Genomic DNA, 18641 nt, shown 5'->3' with positions numbered 1-18641 from the left:
AATCCCAGATGTCACCAGAATCTTCTATTCCTTTTCACGTTTGAAATCAGGTTCTCTTTCATCAAACTAAATGAAAAATAGTAAGAACAAATGCAGGACAATTTCTCTGCCTGGCACTAATTAACAGAGCCAGAAACAAGATGTCTTTGAGATTGGGTGTAGGATCCCCCTGTCTAAAAACCAAACAAAATCCTACCAAAGTGTCCCTTAAAACATCGAGTGGCAAAATAAGTTTATCCCACTGCAGGCCATAAACCAAAGCCACTGGCTCCAGTTTTCCAGACTCCAGAAGCCCCTTTATTTATTTCTCTTTCTTTCTTTCTTTCTTTCTTTCTTTCTTTCTTTCTTTCTTTCTTTCTTTCTTTCTTTCTTCCTTCCTTCCTTCCTTCCTTCCTTCCTTCTTTCTTTCTTTCTTTCTTTCTTCCTTTCTTTTCTCCTCCTTAAATCTTCACTTCTGTCTGTTCTGAATTATGTCCAACACCCAAAGTGCAAAGCCAGCCCTTCCAGTCACAGCACACACACCCTCCCCCAAAGATTCTGCCAAGGTGGGACAAAGATCATATGTCCTTAAACAATTTATTTGGTGCCAGTAGCATTCTCGGCCTTTTAGACCGAAAGATATTTGCCAGACCAAATTAATCTAGTAGGACAAATTCTCTTCAATTGAGAGTCAAAACGACAGAGACTTGTCTGAAGCCTTGCTCTCAGTTGGAGAGTTTGTCTTTGACAAGGAACCTTTTCGGTCTTTGAGGCCATGTAAGAAATGGAAGGTTGGTTGGTTCCCCCAAAGCATGTGGGGGTAGCTTTTCCACCAGCAGTCCTACTAAGGACCATCTGCATTGCAGGGACTATTGGGGGGGGGGGGGGCAGATGTGGGAGAAGAAGCAAGAAAATGTAGATGCCAGATTTCAAAAAGATGTGTTGCAGTTTTGGAAGTCTGGAATGAAGTGGCAAGCTTGAAAAGTGAAATGGAATGGCAATATGGCCAGGGAATACTTTCTTTACATGAGCTAAATGTCCAGGAAAAGATTAATTGTATCTTAGGATCCAGAAGGACCTTGCTGAAAGCCTATTATGTTAACCCTTTATGAACTTTTGAATGACTAGAGATAGGCAAATGTTGCCTCCCTTCTTTATTTTAAGGTTTCAAAGAGCAGCGGATAATTAGTCTGACCAATACTGGAAAGTAGATCATGGAGAAATTGACTGTAAGGACCCAGATAATTAGGCCGCACCAGAGGTCAACCTGGATTTGCTAAGATCAACTCTTCCCTTTTCCTGTTTTGATTGGGTAACTTCTAAAATAGGTTGTGGGAATGATACAAGCATAAATATCTTGATTTCAGTCTTTCATCTATTTTGATTGACAAGCTAGTTGAATTTGAGCTGGATGGCATAGCAATTAAGTGGGCTGGAAAATTATACCTGGAATTTGTTTAGCCTGAATCCTCATTAGGTTTGAGACAAAGTACGCCAAAAGTTTTCAACACTTTTTGTAATGACTTGGAAGTGGAGAGATCAAATGTGCAGATGACACAACATTGGATAATAGAAAACAAATTAAAATTAAATCTATCTTGACATGTTATAAAAATATCCGTGAAGCGCTATGGAAACAAATACATCAGAGTTCCCTTAAAAGAAGAAAGGGGGGATAAAGGGTGTAGCCAAAACGCCTGTGGGGGGAAAAACGGAGAAAGGTGATGATGCAAACTCTGCAAGCATATTCAGCGCTTGTCGGTCTTCTTCTGCCTTTGCAAGAAAAGCGATGTTGATGTTTGCAGTTCCATACTGTAATGGACAACAGGAAGAAGCTGCTTGGTTGTTGCTTTCCTTTCTGGCAGGTTAAAAGTACCCAGGAGTGACACACCTTTTCTGTTTAACAAACTATTAAAAACAGAGGTTTTTGTGAGCTGCCCCTTTGTTTTCTTCTGATCTTCTGCTTAAGGCACCCAACACGAGTCCTATCTAAAAAAGAAAGAAGGGGAAATAGGGCTTAAAATAAACAACATTTTATGCAAGTCAAATAAAAACGAAAAATAACTTGAATGCCTTTTCACCTTTGCTATAGCAGGTTTTTCCCCTCAGTTTGCACAATTGTTGTTACTGTGTCTCAGTTCCTGCTTTCATGTTGCTCTTTATTTTTCCATAGCCATCTGGGGCTAATTTGAACCAGGATGCCGACCATTTACATGAACCTGTTGCTTTGCAGGAGTTGTTGGTTAGAGGTTTTGGTTTCAAGCAATAGCCCCGGTCAGAGGGGTTTGTGGGGAAGAAGTGCTTGCTTGGTGGGGGACATTTGTCTTCAATTAAGAAACAGCCTTTGCTGCATGAAGGCTTGCTGGCGACAGCTTGGAGCAATGCCTTAGAGGTACTTGTCTGAACTTTTGCTTGTATAGAACAATATCCTGACATAATGTGCTTTGAAAGAGGCAAATCTCCCAAAGAGAGCTGCTTTCTACAATCTGAAGGTGTTCGGTTAGGAGGAACTCTGGGTGGACAAAGTACACCCCCCCCCCCCAGCCACCCCACCATCCCCAACTTATATTCAAACCTTTTGCTGCTTCTCCGGAAAGAAGTCACCTGGCTGGCTTGCAGCCTTGAGGGGTTTTATGATAGTTAAATGAGATAAGGGGAAAGACCCCGAAGGCCACTGAGTTGGAATAGCCATTCCGTTGGTCATTATTGCTCAGTTGCTTTTGACTCTACATGTCTTGGTGGAAATCATGGCTGTTGTGCCATCTTGTCCTCTGCCAGCCCTTTTTTTTAATTTTTGCAAGCATCAGGGTCTTCTCCACTGACTCCAGTTTTTACATTGTGCCTGCAAAGTATTTCAGTTTCAGCTTTATCCTTCCAGCGAGAGCCTCTTTTGACTTTGTCCAGCCTCAGATGATTCGGCCTTCTGGTCGTCCAAGGTGCTCTCAGCCATTTTCTCCAGCGCCACAGCTCAGTGCCTTCCTTCTTCCTTTGTCGGCTTTTCTGATGCTCCGGCTTTCACAGCCAGGCGTTACAGCTGGGAAAACCTTGGCCTGGACAACAACTACCTTGGTTGCATTCTGAGGCTTCTGCGCTTTAGTGTTTGCCCAGAGTAGCCATAGTCTTTCTCCCAAGGAAGAGACCTTATTCCATTCACCACCCTAGTGAAGCTTTCGCCCCAGGAAGACAAAATCTGCCACTCTCTGTCTATTTGCATGGAGCCGGCATTGCCTGTTGAGAGAAGCTGAGGCCTTTTTAAATACTGAGCCTCTTTTTCATCCTTAAGCAGACGGAGGAAGAAACTGCCTCACTGCCAGCCATCCAAGTGGCATCGTCAGCATCTCTGAGCCTGCTGAAGTTTTCCCAGCGGCTTAATTCCATTTTCTGCTTCTTCTGATTCAGAATTTTTGTGTGTGATTTAAGAAAGTAAAGTGGCAGTAAACAATCTTGGCTTTTACCCGCTTCTAGTCGCTCCTTATTCCATTTTACGAGTTGAGTTGCAGCTTTTTCAGGAGGCAGGTAAGGCAGCCCTGGGCACCCAGAGATTAAAGGCCTGCAAAAAGCCTTTGGATAATCAATAAGGCAAAAACAGGATTTGTTCTGGAGCTCTCCGACCTTTTCCACTGTCAGATGTTAGCAAAATTATCTGAGGTGCTCCTGTCTCTTCTTACTGCAAGCTCTCTGTTCTTCTATCCTGCCAGTCCCAGTTTGAAACATTGAAAGAAATATAGTCAGAAAAAAGTAATCCTGAGTTAATAGAAAACAGGAATTGAATAGAATAAGACCAAATTTGTATAGTAAATGAGACCTGATCTGGATTGCCTGTTAGAGACCCCAATAAGCCATGCACACCTCTTTTCATAATTCCCATGCTGGTTGAGACAAGTATATAGTCTCTGTTTGTCTCTGTGTTTCTATCTCTCTCTGAGAGGGGGGGTGGGGGGAGGGAGGGAGAGCCTTCATTCTGCCAAACCAATTTTGCAGCAGGGTCTTGCTTTTAGAGGTGATGGCTCCAGGCCCAGCAGTTGGCTTGACAGGATGGCCTGAAGGATGCCAGATCAGCTGGAGGGGACAGAGCTTTCTGGGAGCTGGGGTGGGTGGGAGGGATGCCAGGAAGCATTTTCTGGTCACCGGTGGCTTAGGAGGAGCCTCCTTGTGCTGTCCTTGTGGCAGAAAGTGTATGAATTGGTTGGGAACTGTCCACAGAGAGAAGCAGCCTAGAACTAAGGAAAAATTTCCTAACAGTGAGAACAATCAACCAGTGGAATAGCTGGACTTCACAAATTGCGGATTCTCCATCACTGGAGGCTTTCAGAAAGAGGCTGGGCAACAATTTGTCTGAAATGATATATAGGGTCTCATACTTGAGCTGTACTAGAAGACCTCCAAAGTCCCTTCCAACTCCATTATTCTATCTTCTATGAATGACCTTCTCTCCCAGAAAGACCAGCTTCCTCAGTGGTGTCTTTTCAGCCTGCATTAACTCCTGGTATCTTCATGGACACATCCGTTCGGTTTTCTTTGGCAGTGTTCTCTTGCGATTTTGTTTCAACCTGCCAGTCCTGGAATCTCCTGTTGGTCTCCTCTCTAAATCTCAACCAGGCTGAGCCAGCTTAGTTTTGCATTATTTATTTTTCAGACTTAGCTTAGGAGAGAGAAGAGCAAAGCCCGGGCGTAAGTGAAAAGGGGGTCAGCCTGGGTAGCTACAAGCCAAGGAAGCCCGGCTGCCCCTTGAATGCCGTTGACCTTTCTCTAACTCTAAGCAGGTGCTGACTTTAGTTAAGGAGGTTTCTGTGCAGAAGGTGAGGCAATAAATCGGTTTAATTGAACCCTCATGTGCGGATCTAATCTGTTCCCCTGACACTTAGCTAATTAAGACTGATGTCAGAGGACTGGCTGCCTCTTTTCTCTCAGGCCAAGAGTTACACAGTATGTTCGTTTTTGCAATGGATGGATGTGGCTTTTCTATTTTTCTTGCTTTAGGTATTTTCTTTATTTTTTTAAAAAAATCTATATTTTAATCCTATTGTAAACTACAGTCTGAATGAAAGTGGGAGAAAGCTACACTGAGTTGCCTGCAGAGTCTTGCCTAGGACTTCACCAAAGGTGACTTCAGAGCAACCCATAAAACTCCCAGATGGCTGTTTGCTCACTACAGGGTGGGAGGAGGAGAACTGGGGCCCCCAAAGAGTGGAGACCCAGAGCGGGCAAAGTTCTTTACTCCAAAGACCCATTTCTGATCTTGGGTGTTTCTCTAGCATCCTCCCTGCTCCTTGCAAAACATTTATGCTTCCTGGGTTGAGTGCTCCGCCGTGGCCGTTCTGGAAGAACCGTCTAGGATCAGATCCACTCCATGTGAAGGGTGTCCTTGAATCACTGGGGGGGGGGGGTTTGCTTCATTGTTGGTGGTTCCATGATGGTGCTCTCAATCAGGATTCCTTGCTGATCGCTGTGGCTGCTCTATGGAAGAAGACGAGGCCTCCGTCTTAGTAGCGGAAAAATCTGCAGAATCAAACAAATTGCGCAACGGTGTTTAGTTGTGATGGCTGTAGCGAGCCTTACAGGATAAACAAAATTAGGTTTATTATTTTTCAGGTTATAAGGCAAATATATGTAGCTTTTTGTACTTCAGTTTTTCTATGCATGTCATTGTTCTGTGGAAGTTTGGTCTGTGCCTGTAAATAAACCAGCTTGGTGAAGGTAGGCCGTTCCCCTTCCTCTGAGGGATCAAAAATGCCTTCCCTGCTTCCCCATTTTGCTCCAGGGAGAGCCTCTGCCTTTCTCTCGTGGGGTTCCTCTCCCACGTGATGCACAGGGATAAGTTGCTCTTGAGCTGATCAGACCTACCTAAGGTTACCCTCTTGCCATTTAGTCAGCCCCTCCGACGTCTCCTCTCAGGATGGGTTGGACAATTGGTTTTATCCAAGACGTTTCCTCCCATTGAGTCTATTTATACCCTCTCCTCCTGGCCTTTGGGCGGGCAGGTCTTGCTTGGTGCTTCCTCGGGGCTCCTTATTGTTACCAAAAAAGAAAAAAAACAATGCCTTTTTCTCTTTCCCCACCAATCCAGGATGTGAATGGGCAGGCCAAGGAGCCTCTGGGGCCCCGACTTTGCCACCTCAAGAAAGGGCCCAATGGCTACGGGTTCAACCTGCACAGCGAGAAGTCCAGGCCTGGCCAGTTCATCCGCTCAGTGGATCCAGACTCCCCGGCATTCAAGGCGGGTCTCCGGCCACAAGACAGACTTGTGGAGGTAATGAGGGGATCTGGGAAGCGGGAGAAGGATCCTGCCTCTTGGAGGAGAATCCACCCGACGTTACTGCCCCTCCTCCGGGGTGGCAGGATGTTTTTTTCTCCCTCTGTTTATGCAACATCATCCTCGGCAAGTGGAAGGAAGGCAAAGGAAGGCAAGGCCAGGGTTGGCCTCAGGTGAAACCTTTGGCTGTACAGGTTTCTGCATTTTGTTTCTTTGTCAAACGTCCACCTCACCTCAGTGACTCTGGTCGGTTTAGAAGAAAAACGTACAGTGGTATAAAAAGCATAACTAAAAAACAGACACAGCATGAAGAACAAGGTTGAAATGCAGATGTTCAAAAGTTTAAAAAGAGGCAGAGGGAAGGCCCTCCAGTCTCTGAGAGAGGAGCCCAAGCAGGAGCCGAGGCAGAAGAGGAGAGCCTGGGCTGGGGCCGCCTTCCCTGGGGGGTCCTGGGCGCCCTTTGAGCTGCCTGGATCACTTGGGGATGTAAGGGGACATGGGTGTAAAATGGCTGCTGGGCAAACCCATTCTTTGCTGTGGCACAATTTTGCCGAAAACCAGGAGTTACAGGTAGTCCTCTACTTATGACCACAATTGAGCCCCAAATTTCCATCGCTAAGCAAGACAGCTATTAAATGACTTATGCCTCATTATATTACATTTATTACCACAGTTAGTAAGCCAGTCACTGCAGTTGTTAAACAAGTCCGGATTCCCTCGTTGACTTTGTTTGTCAGAAGCCGGTTGGGGAGCTTAGAAACGGGAGTCGCCTGACCCCGGAAGGCTGCAACCGTCATTAATGCCCACCTTTGCCAGGCACCCGGACCTTGATCACATGACTGTGGGGACGCTGCAGTGGCCGTAAGCGTGAAGAACGGCCACGTCACTTTTTTCAGTGTCATAGTGTAGTCACTTCAAACAGTTGTTAAATGAGTGGTTGTAAGTCAAGGACTCTAGTAAACCATGGTCACCTGATTTTGTGGGGGGGGGGGCTGCAAATAGGGCTGCATTGCTGAGTGCCTAAAGTGCAGTCATGTCACTCTCGGTGGGGAGGGGGGAGCGACCGTCAGAACTTTGGAACCGGGTCAGGTAAGGAAACGAACCACAGGCTCAGAGACCACCAAGAGCCCCTCAGTTCAGTCCTGAGCGGCAGAGACCCTCTTCCGTTTGCGCCCTTCTCTGGGGGGCATCCCAGAAAAGTCTCTTTCGGACTGTTTCCTGGTCTCCGAGCAGACTTCTGCATGGACCCCTGGGAGGGAAGAGAAAGAGAAGTCCTCCTTTCCTGCCGCTCAATCCCTCACCCATCGGCCTCTCATAATTAATTTAGCATGCCTGGCACATTTCCCAGGCGCATAAACGGACTTGGTGACCTGTGGAGTTGCCACCCGATCCAGGCGCCTCCTGCTCTTCGGGACTGGCATCAATGTTTGATGGGCTCCGCCTGTTGTCAGGATCTCTGGGGCTACGTCTGGAGAGCTCTCTGGGCACTGCAGGGGTCCTGCCCCCCCTTCCCCACTGATTACCTAAAGGGGGGGGAGGGAGCCAGGGCAGCCATTGGAGGCTGACTGGGAGGGTTGGCCAGGAGAAAGAAATCTTGCTGGAATCAGCACAATAAGCAATGAATCTTGTGGAGATTTGCAACTCCCAAAGAAGAGGTGGTGGGCATTCAACAGGTGCCGCCTTGCCCTGGGAGGGAGACAGCAGGAACTGCTCGGCTTCCTTTAACAACTCTTCCGTCCTCTGTTCCCCCCCTCACAGCACGTTCCTTATTATCCCTTATTCAGCATTTGCTGTTTTTGATCATGTGCATCGTGTGGTAATACCAATGTCAGCCCTGTGAGGTAGACCAGATCCGTAAACACACCCCATGGGATGAGCAGAACTCGATTGGGAGTGGCTAGAATACCAGAGCCTGATTCTGTTTCTCCTCCCGTCCCTCTTCCACCACTGGGGTGTGTCAGCCCGAGTCCCTTCCTAATGCTCTCTGCCATCCCAGGGCTTAAGCAATGCCTCCAGCCTCTGGCTCCTGAATATGGCTCTCTCTGGCACAGGTGTGCCTCTGGATTCTCCCTCTGAACAACCCAAAACTGGGCTTTTATTTGCAATCAATCAATCAATCAATCAGAGCTTGGCTCATTATTTGCTTCAGAGTGGAAGAAAAGAATAACCAGGTAAACAGCAGTTCTGCCAGAAGGTTGCGTTGATCGGGTCAGGAGAACCACCTCCACCTCACAGCTTCCAGGCCTCCAGAGTCAATGTGCCCAGATCAAAAACATGCGTTGAAATGCTTGGGGACTAATTTCCCATTGTAGTTGATCCCTCCTGGAAACGTCCATGTTCTCTCAAAGGCCTCCCTGCATGCAGGACAGGGAAGAGCAGCACAGCACTTGATTCACGGGTCGCTTGCTTTCCACCTTGTTAGCCTCTGTGCATGGACAAAGGGCCTTCATTAGCCCACCTGACAAATGGGCAGCCCGCTGGAGCAAATGTTGCCTTCATCCTCATTTATAGTCCTCTGAACATAACAGAGCTGGTCTGATTCTTTGTCCTGCGTAAAATAATATGCATATACTGTACATGTGTTTGACATAGACACACAATGTATTTTTGCCACTGAAAACTAAAGCTGGGAGCTGGTTTTCTTTTGGTTCCGGCATCCCAATTCTTGCTGTGGTTTATGATGCAGCAAGAAGATCATTGGAACTTAAATAATGCTCCATGCTACTAGTTCACATTGCATGACAGGGTTGCATGGGCTGGTTCTGATTAGCAAATTGTGTGAACAAGGTAACCCCTGAAATGAGCAATTGGCTCTTTAAGGACCACAGGTGGCTTACTACTATTCCTCCAGTGGCCCCATAATCTCCTCCCTGAGTCTCTCTCTGTGTGTGTATTATGGCCCGTTATATAATCACAGTTTGGTGAGAATAGTCCCTTAGTGTCCCATAAGGGCCTGCTCGGAGAACTTGATGTCTTGGGAAGAGAAAGTCCCATCAGGGTGGCTGATGGAAGCTCTCTCTACTCTAAGCGTTACCTTCTCTGGTGTGGCTGCCCTCTTTTGGTTCTGCACGGATCGGGGCCCTGGTGCAAAGCCCTTGGGTGCCCTAATGTGCCTTTCTTACCAGCTTCTTCCTTTTTGGTTTGGCTGCCCTGCAGGTCAATGGGATCAATGTGGAAGGCATGAAGCATTCAGAAGTTGTGGCCCACATCAAGTCTAAGGAAAACGAAACGAGATTATTGGTAGTGGACCCTGCCACAGATGAGCATTTCAAGAAACTTGGTGTTGCCCCTGCTGAAGAACACATTCGAGGTGAGGAATTCCACCAGGAAAGGAGCAGAGCCTCCTCACGAGAAAGGCCCCTCGGCTCTCTTGTAGGTTAATCTTGGTTGACCTCAACCGCCAAATCTATTGCTAAGGACTCAGCCCCGAAGAAGTGAGAAATGAAATGGCAAGGTATAACCCAGTGCCTTGAAAACTTGGCAATTTTAAGATGTGTGGACTTCAGCTCCCAGAAGTCTTACCCAGCAATGATTTCTGGGAGTTGAAGTCCACACAACCTAAAATTGCCATGTTTGAAAAGCACTTGCAGACTCTAAACGGCCATGTCATTTCCAGAACTGCAGCTGATATATGTGCCCAAAGGGGGACCTATAAACTGTTTTTTATCGGTAAATTCAACCCACCCCTTCCCACTTTTGAGCGGAAAAGCTGTTGTAAAGCGGCTGAAGGAAATAAAGAACGTCACAACTAGATGCTGGCGGAAGGGCAGACCCGGAGCTCCAGATCCCTTCCATGGACAGAAGTGGAACAAATTTTTCCGCAGTCGCAAGTGAAGTGAACAGATTTTGAAAGCATCCGTGGCCAATTCTCTTAGGCTACAATAGGCAACCTACCCCTCTGCCTGGGGAAGGAGGGGGGGTGGGGTGAGCTATCAAACAGACCTTAAGAAAGGAAGGAAACTTGGTATGATTGCAGCTGCCATTGTGACTTTTTTGACCTCCCTCTCGGGCAGATGCCCCTGCTGCCCAACTAGAAGGGCAAAACGTTCATCTTTCCATTTTGAGAGTTGGCCTGGCGGCAATGGGCCTCCCAGGGGCCCCTCTCGTTCCCCACACTTAGAAGTGTCCCAGGAGGCCTCCGGCTGACCCTGCCGCCTCCTGGGGCTGCAGCGGGTGTCCGGTTGTCCTTCAGCAGGTTGGGCTTGCAAGACCCAGGTCTCAAACAGGGCAAGGCCTGGATCCCAGCTGCTGGAGAGACTCCTTGCTCTTCTTGCCCGGGGTGGGGCGGAGGAGATCCTGCCTTCCTTCCACCCAACCTACATAGTTCCACCGCCAGCCCCCCCTCTCCCCCCCCCCCTTGGCCAGGCTGAATGGAGCGCTCTGTGTTCTTAGCACAGCTGTTTCCTATTAAAGCTGCCTGCCCTCTTTTCTTTTCTGGCTCTCAGTGGAAAGAAAGACTCCAAAAGGACAACTTGGAATAATTCGGAGATTTTTGCAGGGAGGGGAGGGAGGGAAGCGGCTGGTGTCAGATGTTGAGCTCAGGAACAACCAAGAGATGGAGCAGCGGAGATACTTTCTTCTTGGCTCCACATAGAAGGAGCCCCCCCCCCCGCCCCCACGTTCTCTTTGCAAGCAGCAGCAGCAGCGCCAGAACCAAGCGCTAATGCCCAGACCGGCTTTCCAAATGCCCCAGGCCAGGTTCACATACGGCCCTTCTTTCTTCTGGGCAAGGGGGCTGGCTGGGCCCTCACGGGAGTTGCCAGCACAGGGAGAGAGGAGAAGGGAGCTTCCTGCAACATGAAGAAGGTTTGAGCCTGTGATTCTGCAGGCTGCTTCTGGTTCAACTGGCTTGATGCCACCTTGGTGCTCAATGTGTCCTTGGATCGGGCAGCATGCCCTCTTCCGCCTGTGTGGTATAGCAGAGAGAGTTGGGTTTGGGCTGGGTTCAGATCACTGATCCCTCATGGGAGCGGAAGAGTGAGAAGGTGAGATTTTGGAGGACACCATGGGATGGATCTGAGCTCCCTGCAGTTTGGATTCCAGAACTCGGAACTCTGCCCATCCTGAGTTGGCTGATGGGGGTTGGTGTTTTCGGGAGATCTGCAGTAGAGGCAGGCCCTCACACTCACTAGCCATGGCTAACAAGCCCAGCTACATTAGGGCCATCACTACACTAAGCAGCAACCCTGATCCAACCCTGGGGCTGATTCCTACTTGAACCAGTTCCCCAGTTCCAGCACGTGTGTGTGTGTTGGGACCAGAATGGGAGGAAGGGAACCTTCCTGCATTTCATGCTAGCAAACGTAGAATCTGCCCCAAGTTGATTCCCAGAGCAGTGACTGTATGGACCTTGGAGACCAGGCAGAGGCATTTCCCCAGGCCTCTTTCTGGGCTGCTTGGTGGTCACTTCCCAGCCTAGGTGACCAGTGGTTTCCTGCTGGGTCTCTGTCCCTGCACTAACCACGGTGCCCTGTTCTCATTAACCACGAACTGTCCTGTGCTGTGACCCAAAGTGGAGTGGCCACTGACAGGCTGGGTCCTCTCTCTCCCCCCACCCCACCCACCCCCAGAAGCTGCAGAATGGATGGCTCTCTGGCCCAGAGGGGGCCAATCCTCTGCAGGGGGTTCGGGAGTTCACGGGAACGGTTCCTCACTGGAGTTGTTTCTGCATTTTCTGCAGGGGGAATTCCTCCACCTATGACGAATGGGTCAGCGCAAACACAGGTAAGCGGAGTTGAGCGTTGGCTGTTCTTCTTGGGGGAGCATTTTGGGAACCATTCTGTCCTATTCATCTTCTCCAGCCAGCAGGTTTGGGCATTTGACCTTCCTTCTCTCACTGCAGGAAGCAGGGATTTTGGCCCTGAGGCCAGAGGGCCACAAGCGATCCTTTGAAAGGGATCCAAGATTGCGTTCCACCTCTAGACCTTTGATAGGGCCTCTCTGGCCATTGCTGATTGTTGGCATTTGGCTGAGATCAGAGCGTCGTTGCCTTTGGGGGCTGTGAGGGACCCCAGGTTCTTCCAGTTCAACCTCATGGCCTTTGAGTCACCATAATGCACATCCGCTCTGCCTTTGCACAATCAGTACACCTAAGCCTCGCCTCTCAACTTCGCCCGATGTCCAAGTGCGATGTGACAAGCCAGCCTGCGGTGCTGTGTTCAAGAAACCATGGCTTGGTATGTGGCCCAAACCGGGTCTCTAAAAGAAGGCCCTGGCCTCTTTTTCCTTTCTCTTCACCTGCCCAAAGATTCTCAAAGATTTGTTTTCTTTAATCGAGCAGGGTGTCTGCCTTGGCAAAGGCCTCCCGCTGCTTTCTCCAGCCAATAAAGGGGGGGGGGGTCCTTTCCCAGCCTCCCTCCGTGTCTTGTGATAAATGTGCCCCCTTTTTCCATCCCTCACAGCTGAATGGAGGATCCATGTCTTCGTCCCACAGCGATTGCCAAAGTCCTGAGGAGGCCGAGGTAAAGAAGCAGCCTTTTTCCTCATCCTTGCAAATCACCAAGATCTCACCGTTCTCATAGACGCCTAGGGCTGAAAGGGCCCCTGGAGGTCATCTAGCCCAAGTCAGGATTCTCCACCTGCTCTCCCTCTGGTTGGCTGCAGCCTTCTTGGCCCTTTCCCCTTCTCCTTCTTCCTTTTTTATTAGCCTTTGTCTTTTTTATCTTGCCTTCTTTATATGTCATCCTGAACTCTTCCCACCATGGGTAGCTCTCCCTTCCAGCATTGCTTTTTAGCTTCCAGCCCTTTGCGTGTCAGGTTTTCCCCTCCAGCTTTTAGCCTTTTCCGCCCCTGTCCTCGTCTTTCTTCCGAGCAGCTGGTGAAGTTTCCCTCCCACTTTATGCCTTCCACAGCCAGTGTTTCCCGTCTTCTTCTCCCCGCTCTGAGTCTTCCCTCCCTCCTTGCTACCTAAGCAGTTCAACATTTGCTGGCCCCATCCCAGCCGCACTCAAGCCGCCTTCCCTCCTGCCTCCCAAAAGGCTCCACTGATCCACAGAGACGCCACGAACGGGTAGGCCGTGTAAACGCAAAAGGGATTCGGATTTTTTCCACCCTGCGACATCCGGCATCCAGCGTGGAGCAACGCACAGGCCGCCCATGCCCAGCCCTGCAATTATCTCCCTTAATTGCATTCAAATGTGAAAGAAAATATTTCCATGCAACGCGGCTTCTTCGCTGCTCTTTCTTGAAGAGCGAAACTGTGTGGCTTTGATTAGGAAGGATCCGCTCAGGCGCTTGCGAGGGAGCCGCTGGATCTTGGCTTGAGGGCCTCCAGCTCCACATTCTTTCCACACTTGGGGGCCGGCAGAGGGGAGGGAGTGGGGAGAAGCTCTGCTGGTCTCAATAGGCTTTTGCCAGTCTGGGAAGAAGAGCGGGATCGGGTGGGTCCTTTGTGTGGGATCTTGTTGGGGGGGAGCGGGGGGAGGCTCAGCTGGCACAGAGGGAGTGGCTCTTGTCCCTCGTTGGACCCTCATGTCGAGGGTGGGCCTCTCAGTCTTCAAGCTGCTTTGGTTCCAGAGGCAGCCACCCCCCCCCCCCCCCCGTTCCCCTCTTGGCCGCTCCTGTGGCACAGCTGAGAGAGAAGAAGGGTCCCTCAGTTACTCCCCACTGCCACCACCACCCCAGTCATTCTGCTGTACAGTTAGTCCTTGACTTACAACCATGTGTAGCCTGGAAGTTTGGTTGTAATTCATTGTAGTCATAAATCAAGGCATCACATGGCCAAACTCTATTTTACAACCATGTTTACAAAGTCATAAAGTGAGTCATAGCAGTCATTAAGAAATCACATCGTTGTTAAGTGAATCCGGGATGGTGTTTTTTGCCATTCTGCTGGAAAATGGCAAAAAAAGTTGCAAATTGCAGCCACCCGGCCATGAGACGCTGCCGCCAGTCGCCAGTGTGAGCCGGTTGCCAAGCACCGGAAGAGGCAATAAGACGACCGCGGGGAAAGGTGCAGCAGTCATAACTCTGAAGACCGGCTGTCAGTAGCTGTTTTGAAGTCCGTTGTAACTTTGAAAGCTTGCTTATCAACCAGTCGTAAACCGAGGGCTACCTCTACTCACAGTTGGCTCTGCTGGAAGGATTCCTTCTGCTTTGTGTGTAGAAAGTTGCAGTGGGGAGTGCCGGCTTCTTGGAAAATGGGGGGAGGGGGCTGCTTTCTGGTCAGAGTGCCAAGAACCGGAGAAGGGAACCAGGAAGTGGAGCTGGGGTGACGTTTGAGGCCATGTGCCCATGGTCCCGCTACAAATGCTACCAATAGGATCATGGGGCAGTTTTCCTGATTTTCCCTTACAAAGCCCAGCCATCTTTTTTGCTAACGTATCTTCAAGATCATTTCCTTTGCTCAGAATTGTACCATCCAGTAACATCTCCGGGAAGACTATTACAGTTGCTCACTACTGCATGGAATGGGGGGGGGGGGGTAAGCCCACCAGGAAGGTGCCACAATAGCACTGGGACGTAGACTTATATACCGCTTCACGGTGCTTCTCTGTAAACCCTATCTAAGCGGTTTACAGAATCAGCCTTTTACCCCCAACAAGTTGGGTCCAATGTTCCCTCTAATTTTTTTTCAGCGTGAGCAGAAAAGTATAGTGTTTGAGCGGCACGTTTTCATGCCTGAGCACCTGAATTTTTTTCACAGATGTCACCTAAGACAACAACGAAATCAGTATTATTTGAAACTCAAAGTTACGTTTCTTCAAGGTACCCGCTTAATTAAAAGTGTTATATAATATCAGTATCACTTAACAACGCTCCTGCTTAGCAACCAAAATGTTGGCTCAGGAACTCTGGCATTGAAGTGTGCAAGTCTTAAAACTGTCAAGTTACAAGATCCTTGCACCCCTAATCCTTTAAGGAAAAAAATCCCAGGGGTCTTCAAACCTGACAGCTTTAAGACTTGTGGACTTCAACTCCCAGAATTCCTCCTCCAGTCATGTTGCGGCGACATCATCTGCGTGGATCTGCTCCATCTTCGGTTTTTTTCACCGAGGGCAGGGCTGCCGCTGAAGATGCCGACGAGCCCCCACCGCCACCAGAATAACTGCTGCCGCCGCCTCCTCCTCCTCCTCACATTTGCTGCCCAGTGCTGTGGCTGAAGTGAACCCCCAAAGCCCCTGCCGCCACTAGAATAACTGCCTCCTCCTCCTCCTCCTCCTCCTACTCCAACAGCACCACCACATTTGCTGCCCGGCGCTGCGGCTGAGGTGAAGCTGCCAAAGCTCCTGCTGGTGCCTCCGCCCGTGGCAGCGGTGGCGACACCTCCCTCTCCGCTCGAAGCACCTGAGCTGGGCCCCGCGTTACCCCTGCCGCTGCCTCCTCCGCCGTGCTTTTGAGAAGTCATGAGGCCTTTTTTTCCTGCTCCCGCCCCCTGCTGCCTTCTTACTGGCTTCCGTGGCCTCATGGATCCTCAAAAGCACGGCAGAGGAGGAGGGGGCAGGGGTAATGCGGAGCCCAGTTCAGGTGCTCCGAGCGGAGGGGAAGGCACCGCTGCCATGGGCAGGGGCGCCAGTGGGAGCTTTGGCGGCTTCACTTTAGCCGCAGCGCCGGGCAACAAATGTGGTGGTGCTGTTGGAGGAGGAGGAGGAGGAGGAGGCGGCAGCAGCAGTTATTCTACTGACGGTGGGGGCTTTGGGGGTTCACTTCAGCAGCAACGCCAGGCACAAGCGGCTAGGACTGGCTGCCCACAAAGGACCTCCCCAGGCTTGCTTTGCTGAACATGGGGCAACTGACAATAGTTTGAGTGGCCGCGGCCGGCGCAAACTACCGTCAGTCGCCTCGTGCTCATCAAAACAAGTCCGGGGAGGTCCTTTGCGGGTGGCCAGTTCTAGCCACCTGCAAAGGATCTCCCCAGCTTCCGGAGCCTATGACAGTAGAAATCACTGCGCAACAGTTGCCAACTGCTGCGCGGTGTTTTCTTGCCATGTGCGCGGCTGCGCAGCCGTGCACCTTAGAGGGAACATTGGTTGGGTCCTCATTTTACCAACCTCGGAAGGATGGAAGGCTTAGTCAACCTTGAGCTTGGTGGGATTTGAACTGCCAAATTGCAGGCATCTGGCAGTCAGCCAAAGTAGCCCTGCAGTATTCCACTCTGACCACTGTGCCACCACAATGCTCCTGATATTATGGACCAGCCTACCTTCTCAGGACCATGGTATCTTCTGGACCATCTCTGAGAGTTGGGAGAGGGAGGCATGGTGTTACCCTGTCTCTCCTCCTTCCTCTGGACCAGTGGTGGGATTCAAATGTTTTACTACAGGTTCTGTGTGCATGGCTTGGTGGGTGTGGCAGGGGAAGGTTACTGCAAAATCCCCATTCCCTTGCGATCAGCTGGGACTCGGCAGGCAGAGAATACAGGGGGCGGGGCCAGTCAGAGGGGGTATTTACAGGTTCTCCGAACTACTGAAAATTTCCGCTACCGGTTCTCCAGAACTGGTCAGAACCTGCTGAATACCTCCTCTGCTCTGGACCCATTCCAGTTGGTGGTGATGCAGGGGAGAGATGTAGCCCACAGCTCTGGCACTGTGGGATGCCTCAGGGCTGAACACTCTCCCCACTCGGCATCTACATGGAGGTTCTGGGAGAAACCATCAGCAATGTGCTGATGATACCCAGCTCTACATTCCTGCTCCTGGCCAACAAGTATTTCAGTGGACGGCCTTGGAGGATGTCGGGGGCTGCAGGAGGAAGAATACGCTTCCGTTTATCCCTAGCAAGTCATTAGGCTTTAGAGCCTCTGGATCCAAGAATTTGCCGTCTCTTGTTCAGGTTGTGCACTGCCACAAAACAGAACCAGTGCACAACCTGAGGGTCCTCATGGACTTGCAGCTCCTGTTCAGTGAAAAGCTGGCCAGGACATTGTCTTCTGTGCCAGTGGCATTATTTTCCAGACTCACGTAATTACTCAGGCCTTATGTGCTCCACATGAAGTTGCCCCCTTGAAGAACATTGAGAAACTTCAAAACTCTTCCAGCGTTTTTTTAATGAGTTGGGGGAACATCACAGAAATATTTGTATTGCTGCAATTAGGACGTTGGTTATAGGAAGCAACCAAAATTGGCTTTCAGAACCTTTGATGTTGGTTTCTTGGCTGCTTATTAAAAGCAGGCCTTGAGATCCTAATTGTCCTATTCCCGCTCTCACGCACATATACCACGAAGGATTCAAGGGGTTTCCAAGCTCCCCCAAAGCCTTCCCCAGGGAATCCCAGTCCAGCAACAAGCAACCCCCAATGAGTTTCTCAATTCAGTTCTGAAATGACTCCCACAACGAATCCAAGGAGCTGGAGCGGTCCACAAGGCTAGGCACTCCCCACATCAAAGTCCACCATCAAGGTCCAAGGCAAAGGCAAGTCTGAGAAGTAGGGTCAAGGGTCAAGGCACGAGCCCAGGCTCTAAGTCCACCGTCCAGGCCAGGAAGATCAACAAAGAAACGGACAAATGCTAGGCATCAAACTGAATGTGTTTTTGCCAGTGTTGTTCCTTTCTTCTCTGCATCACAAGAGCTGTGGTGGCACAGTGGTTAGAATGCAGTTCTGCTGGCTACTTCTGCTGCCTGTCGGTTGCCTGCAATTTGGCAGTTCGATTCTCACCAGGCTCAAGGTCGACTCAGATTTCCGTCATTCTGAGGTGGGTAAAATGAGGATCCAGATTGTTGGGGACCATAGGCTGACTCTGTAAACCGCTTAGAGCAGGCTAGAAAGCACTGTTGAGCGGTATATAAATCTAAGTGCTTTGCTAGCGCTATTGCTCAGTGTAGCCCATCAAGAGGGGTCAGGCTCCTGCCTCAAAGTAGCCGGGGTGACCGCCATTGCTCCTGCCCCTTCTCCGCTTTGCAGACTCTCGGATCAGGCGGAGGAGGCAGTTCCTTCTCATCCACATTGGCTGGCTGCAGCTGCACACACGCTCCTCCTGAGGCCGTGGGGCCGTCTCTCGACCGTCTCACGCACAGACGGCTGCTCGTCTGGTTGCCCCCCTGTAGCCATTCCACCACATTTGGTCTTGCTGATGCCAGCTCAGGGCCACTGTCCGCCTCTGGGCTTGCTGCCACCCCCCCTCACCCCCAACGACTCGCCACAGCCAACTCAGCCTGTACAACTTGCTATGGCCAACCCACCACAGCCAGCTCGCCATGGGACAACTTTCCACAGCCAGCTCGCCATGGGACAACTTGCTGCAGGACAATTCAATAATTCAGTTTAATTGTCTAAAATAATTTTTAAAATATTTTAATTTTTGTCATATTTTCCTTTGGTATCCTTTATTTAATGATTCTGCTTCACCATTTCTTCGATGTGAAGTTCCCAGGAGACGACCTAATTAATTTACAAGCCCCGAGACAAAGTTCAAAAGAAATCCCTTCATTCATGAGGATCAACGTTCTGGCGTGTCCTCCTGCGGAGCCAAAA

At 50.0% G+C, this 18641-nt stretch overlaps 1 protein-coding gene across 1 annotated transcript in view; it reads left to right on the top strand.

Moving 5' to 3' along the window:
- Positions 1-18641, top strand: part of NHERF2 (NHERF family PDZ scaffold protein 2) — a 78528-nt gene that overhangs the window by 54289 nt on the left and 5598 nt on the right. The window contains exons 3-6 of the mRNA XM_081965407.1: positions 6047-6229; positions 9389-9542; positions 11913-11956; positions 12634-12693. Coding sequence (XP_081821533.1) covers positions 6047-6229; positions 9389-9542; positions 11913-11956; positions 12634-12693 — 441 coding nt within the window. The remainder of the gene's footprint in view (positions 1-6046; positions 6230-9388; positions 9543-11912; positions 11957-12633; positions 12694-18641) is intronic.

The sequence above is a fragment of the Natrix helvetica genome (genome assembly GCF_964273705.1).
Source record: "Natrix helvetica genome assembly, chromosome: 13".
NCBI classification, from domain to species: Eukaryota; Metazoa; Chordata; class Lepidosauria; order Squamata; family Natricidae; genus Natrix; species Natrix helvetica.
Note: the sequence above shows the minus strand (reverse complement) of the source record. Positions and strands in the feature narration are given on the sequence as shown.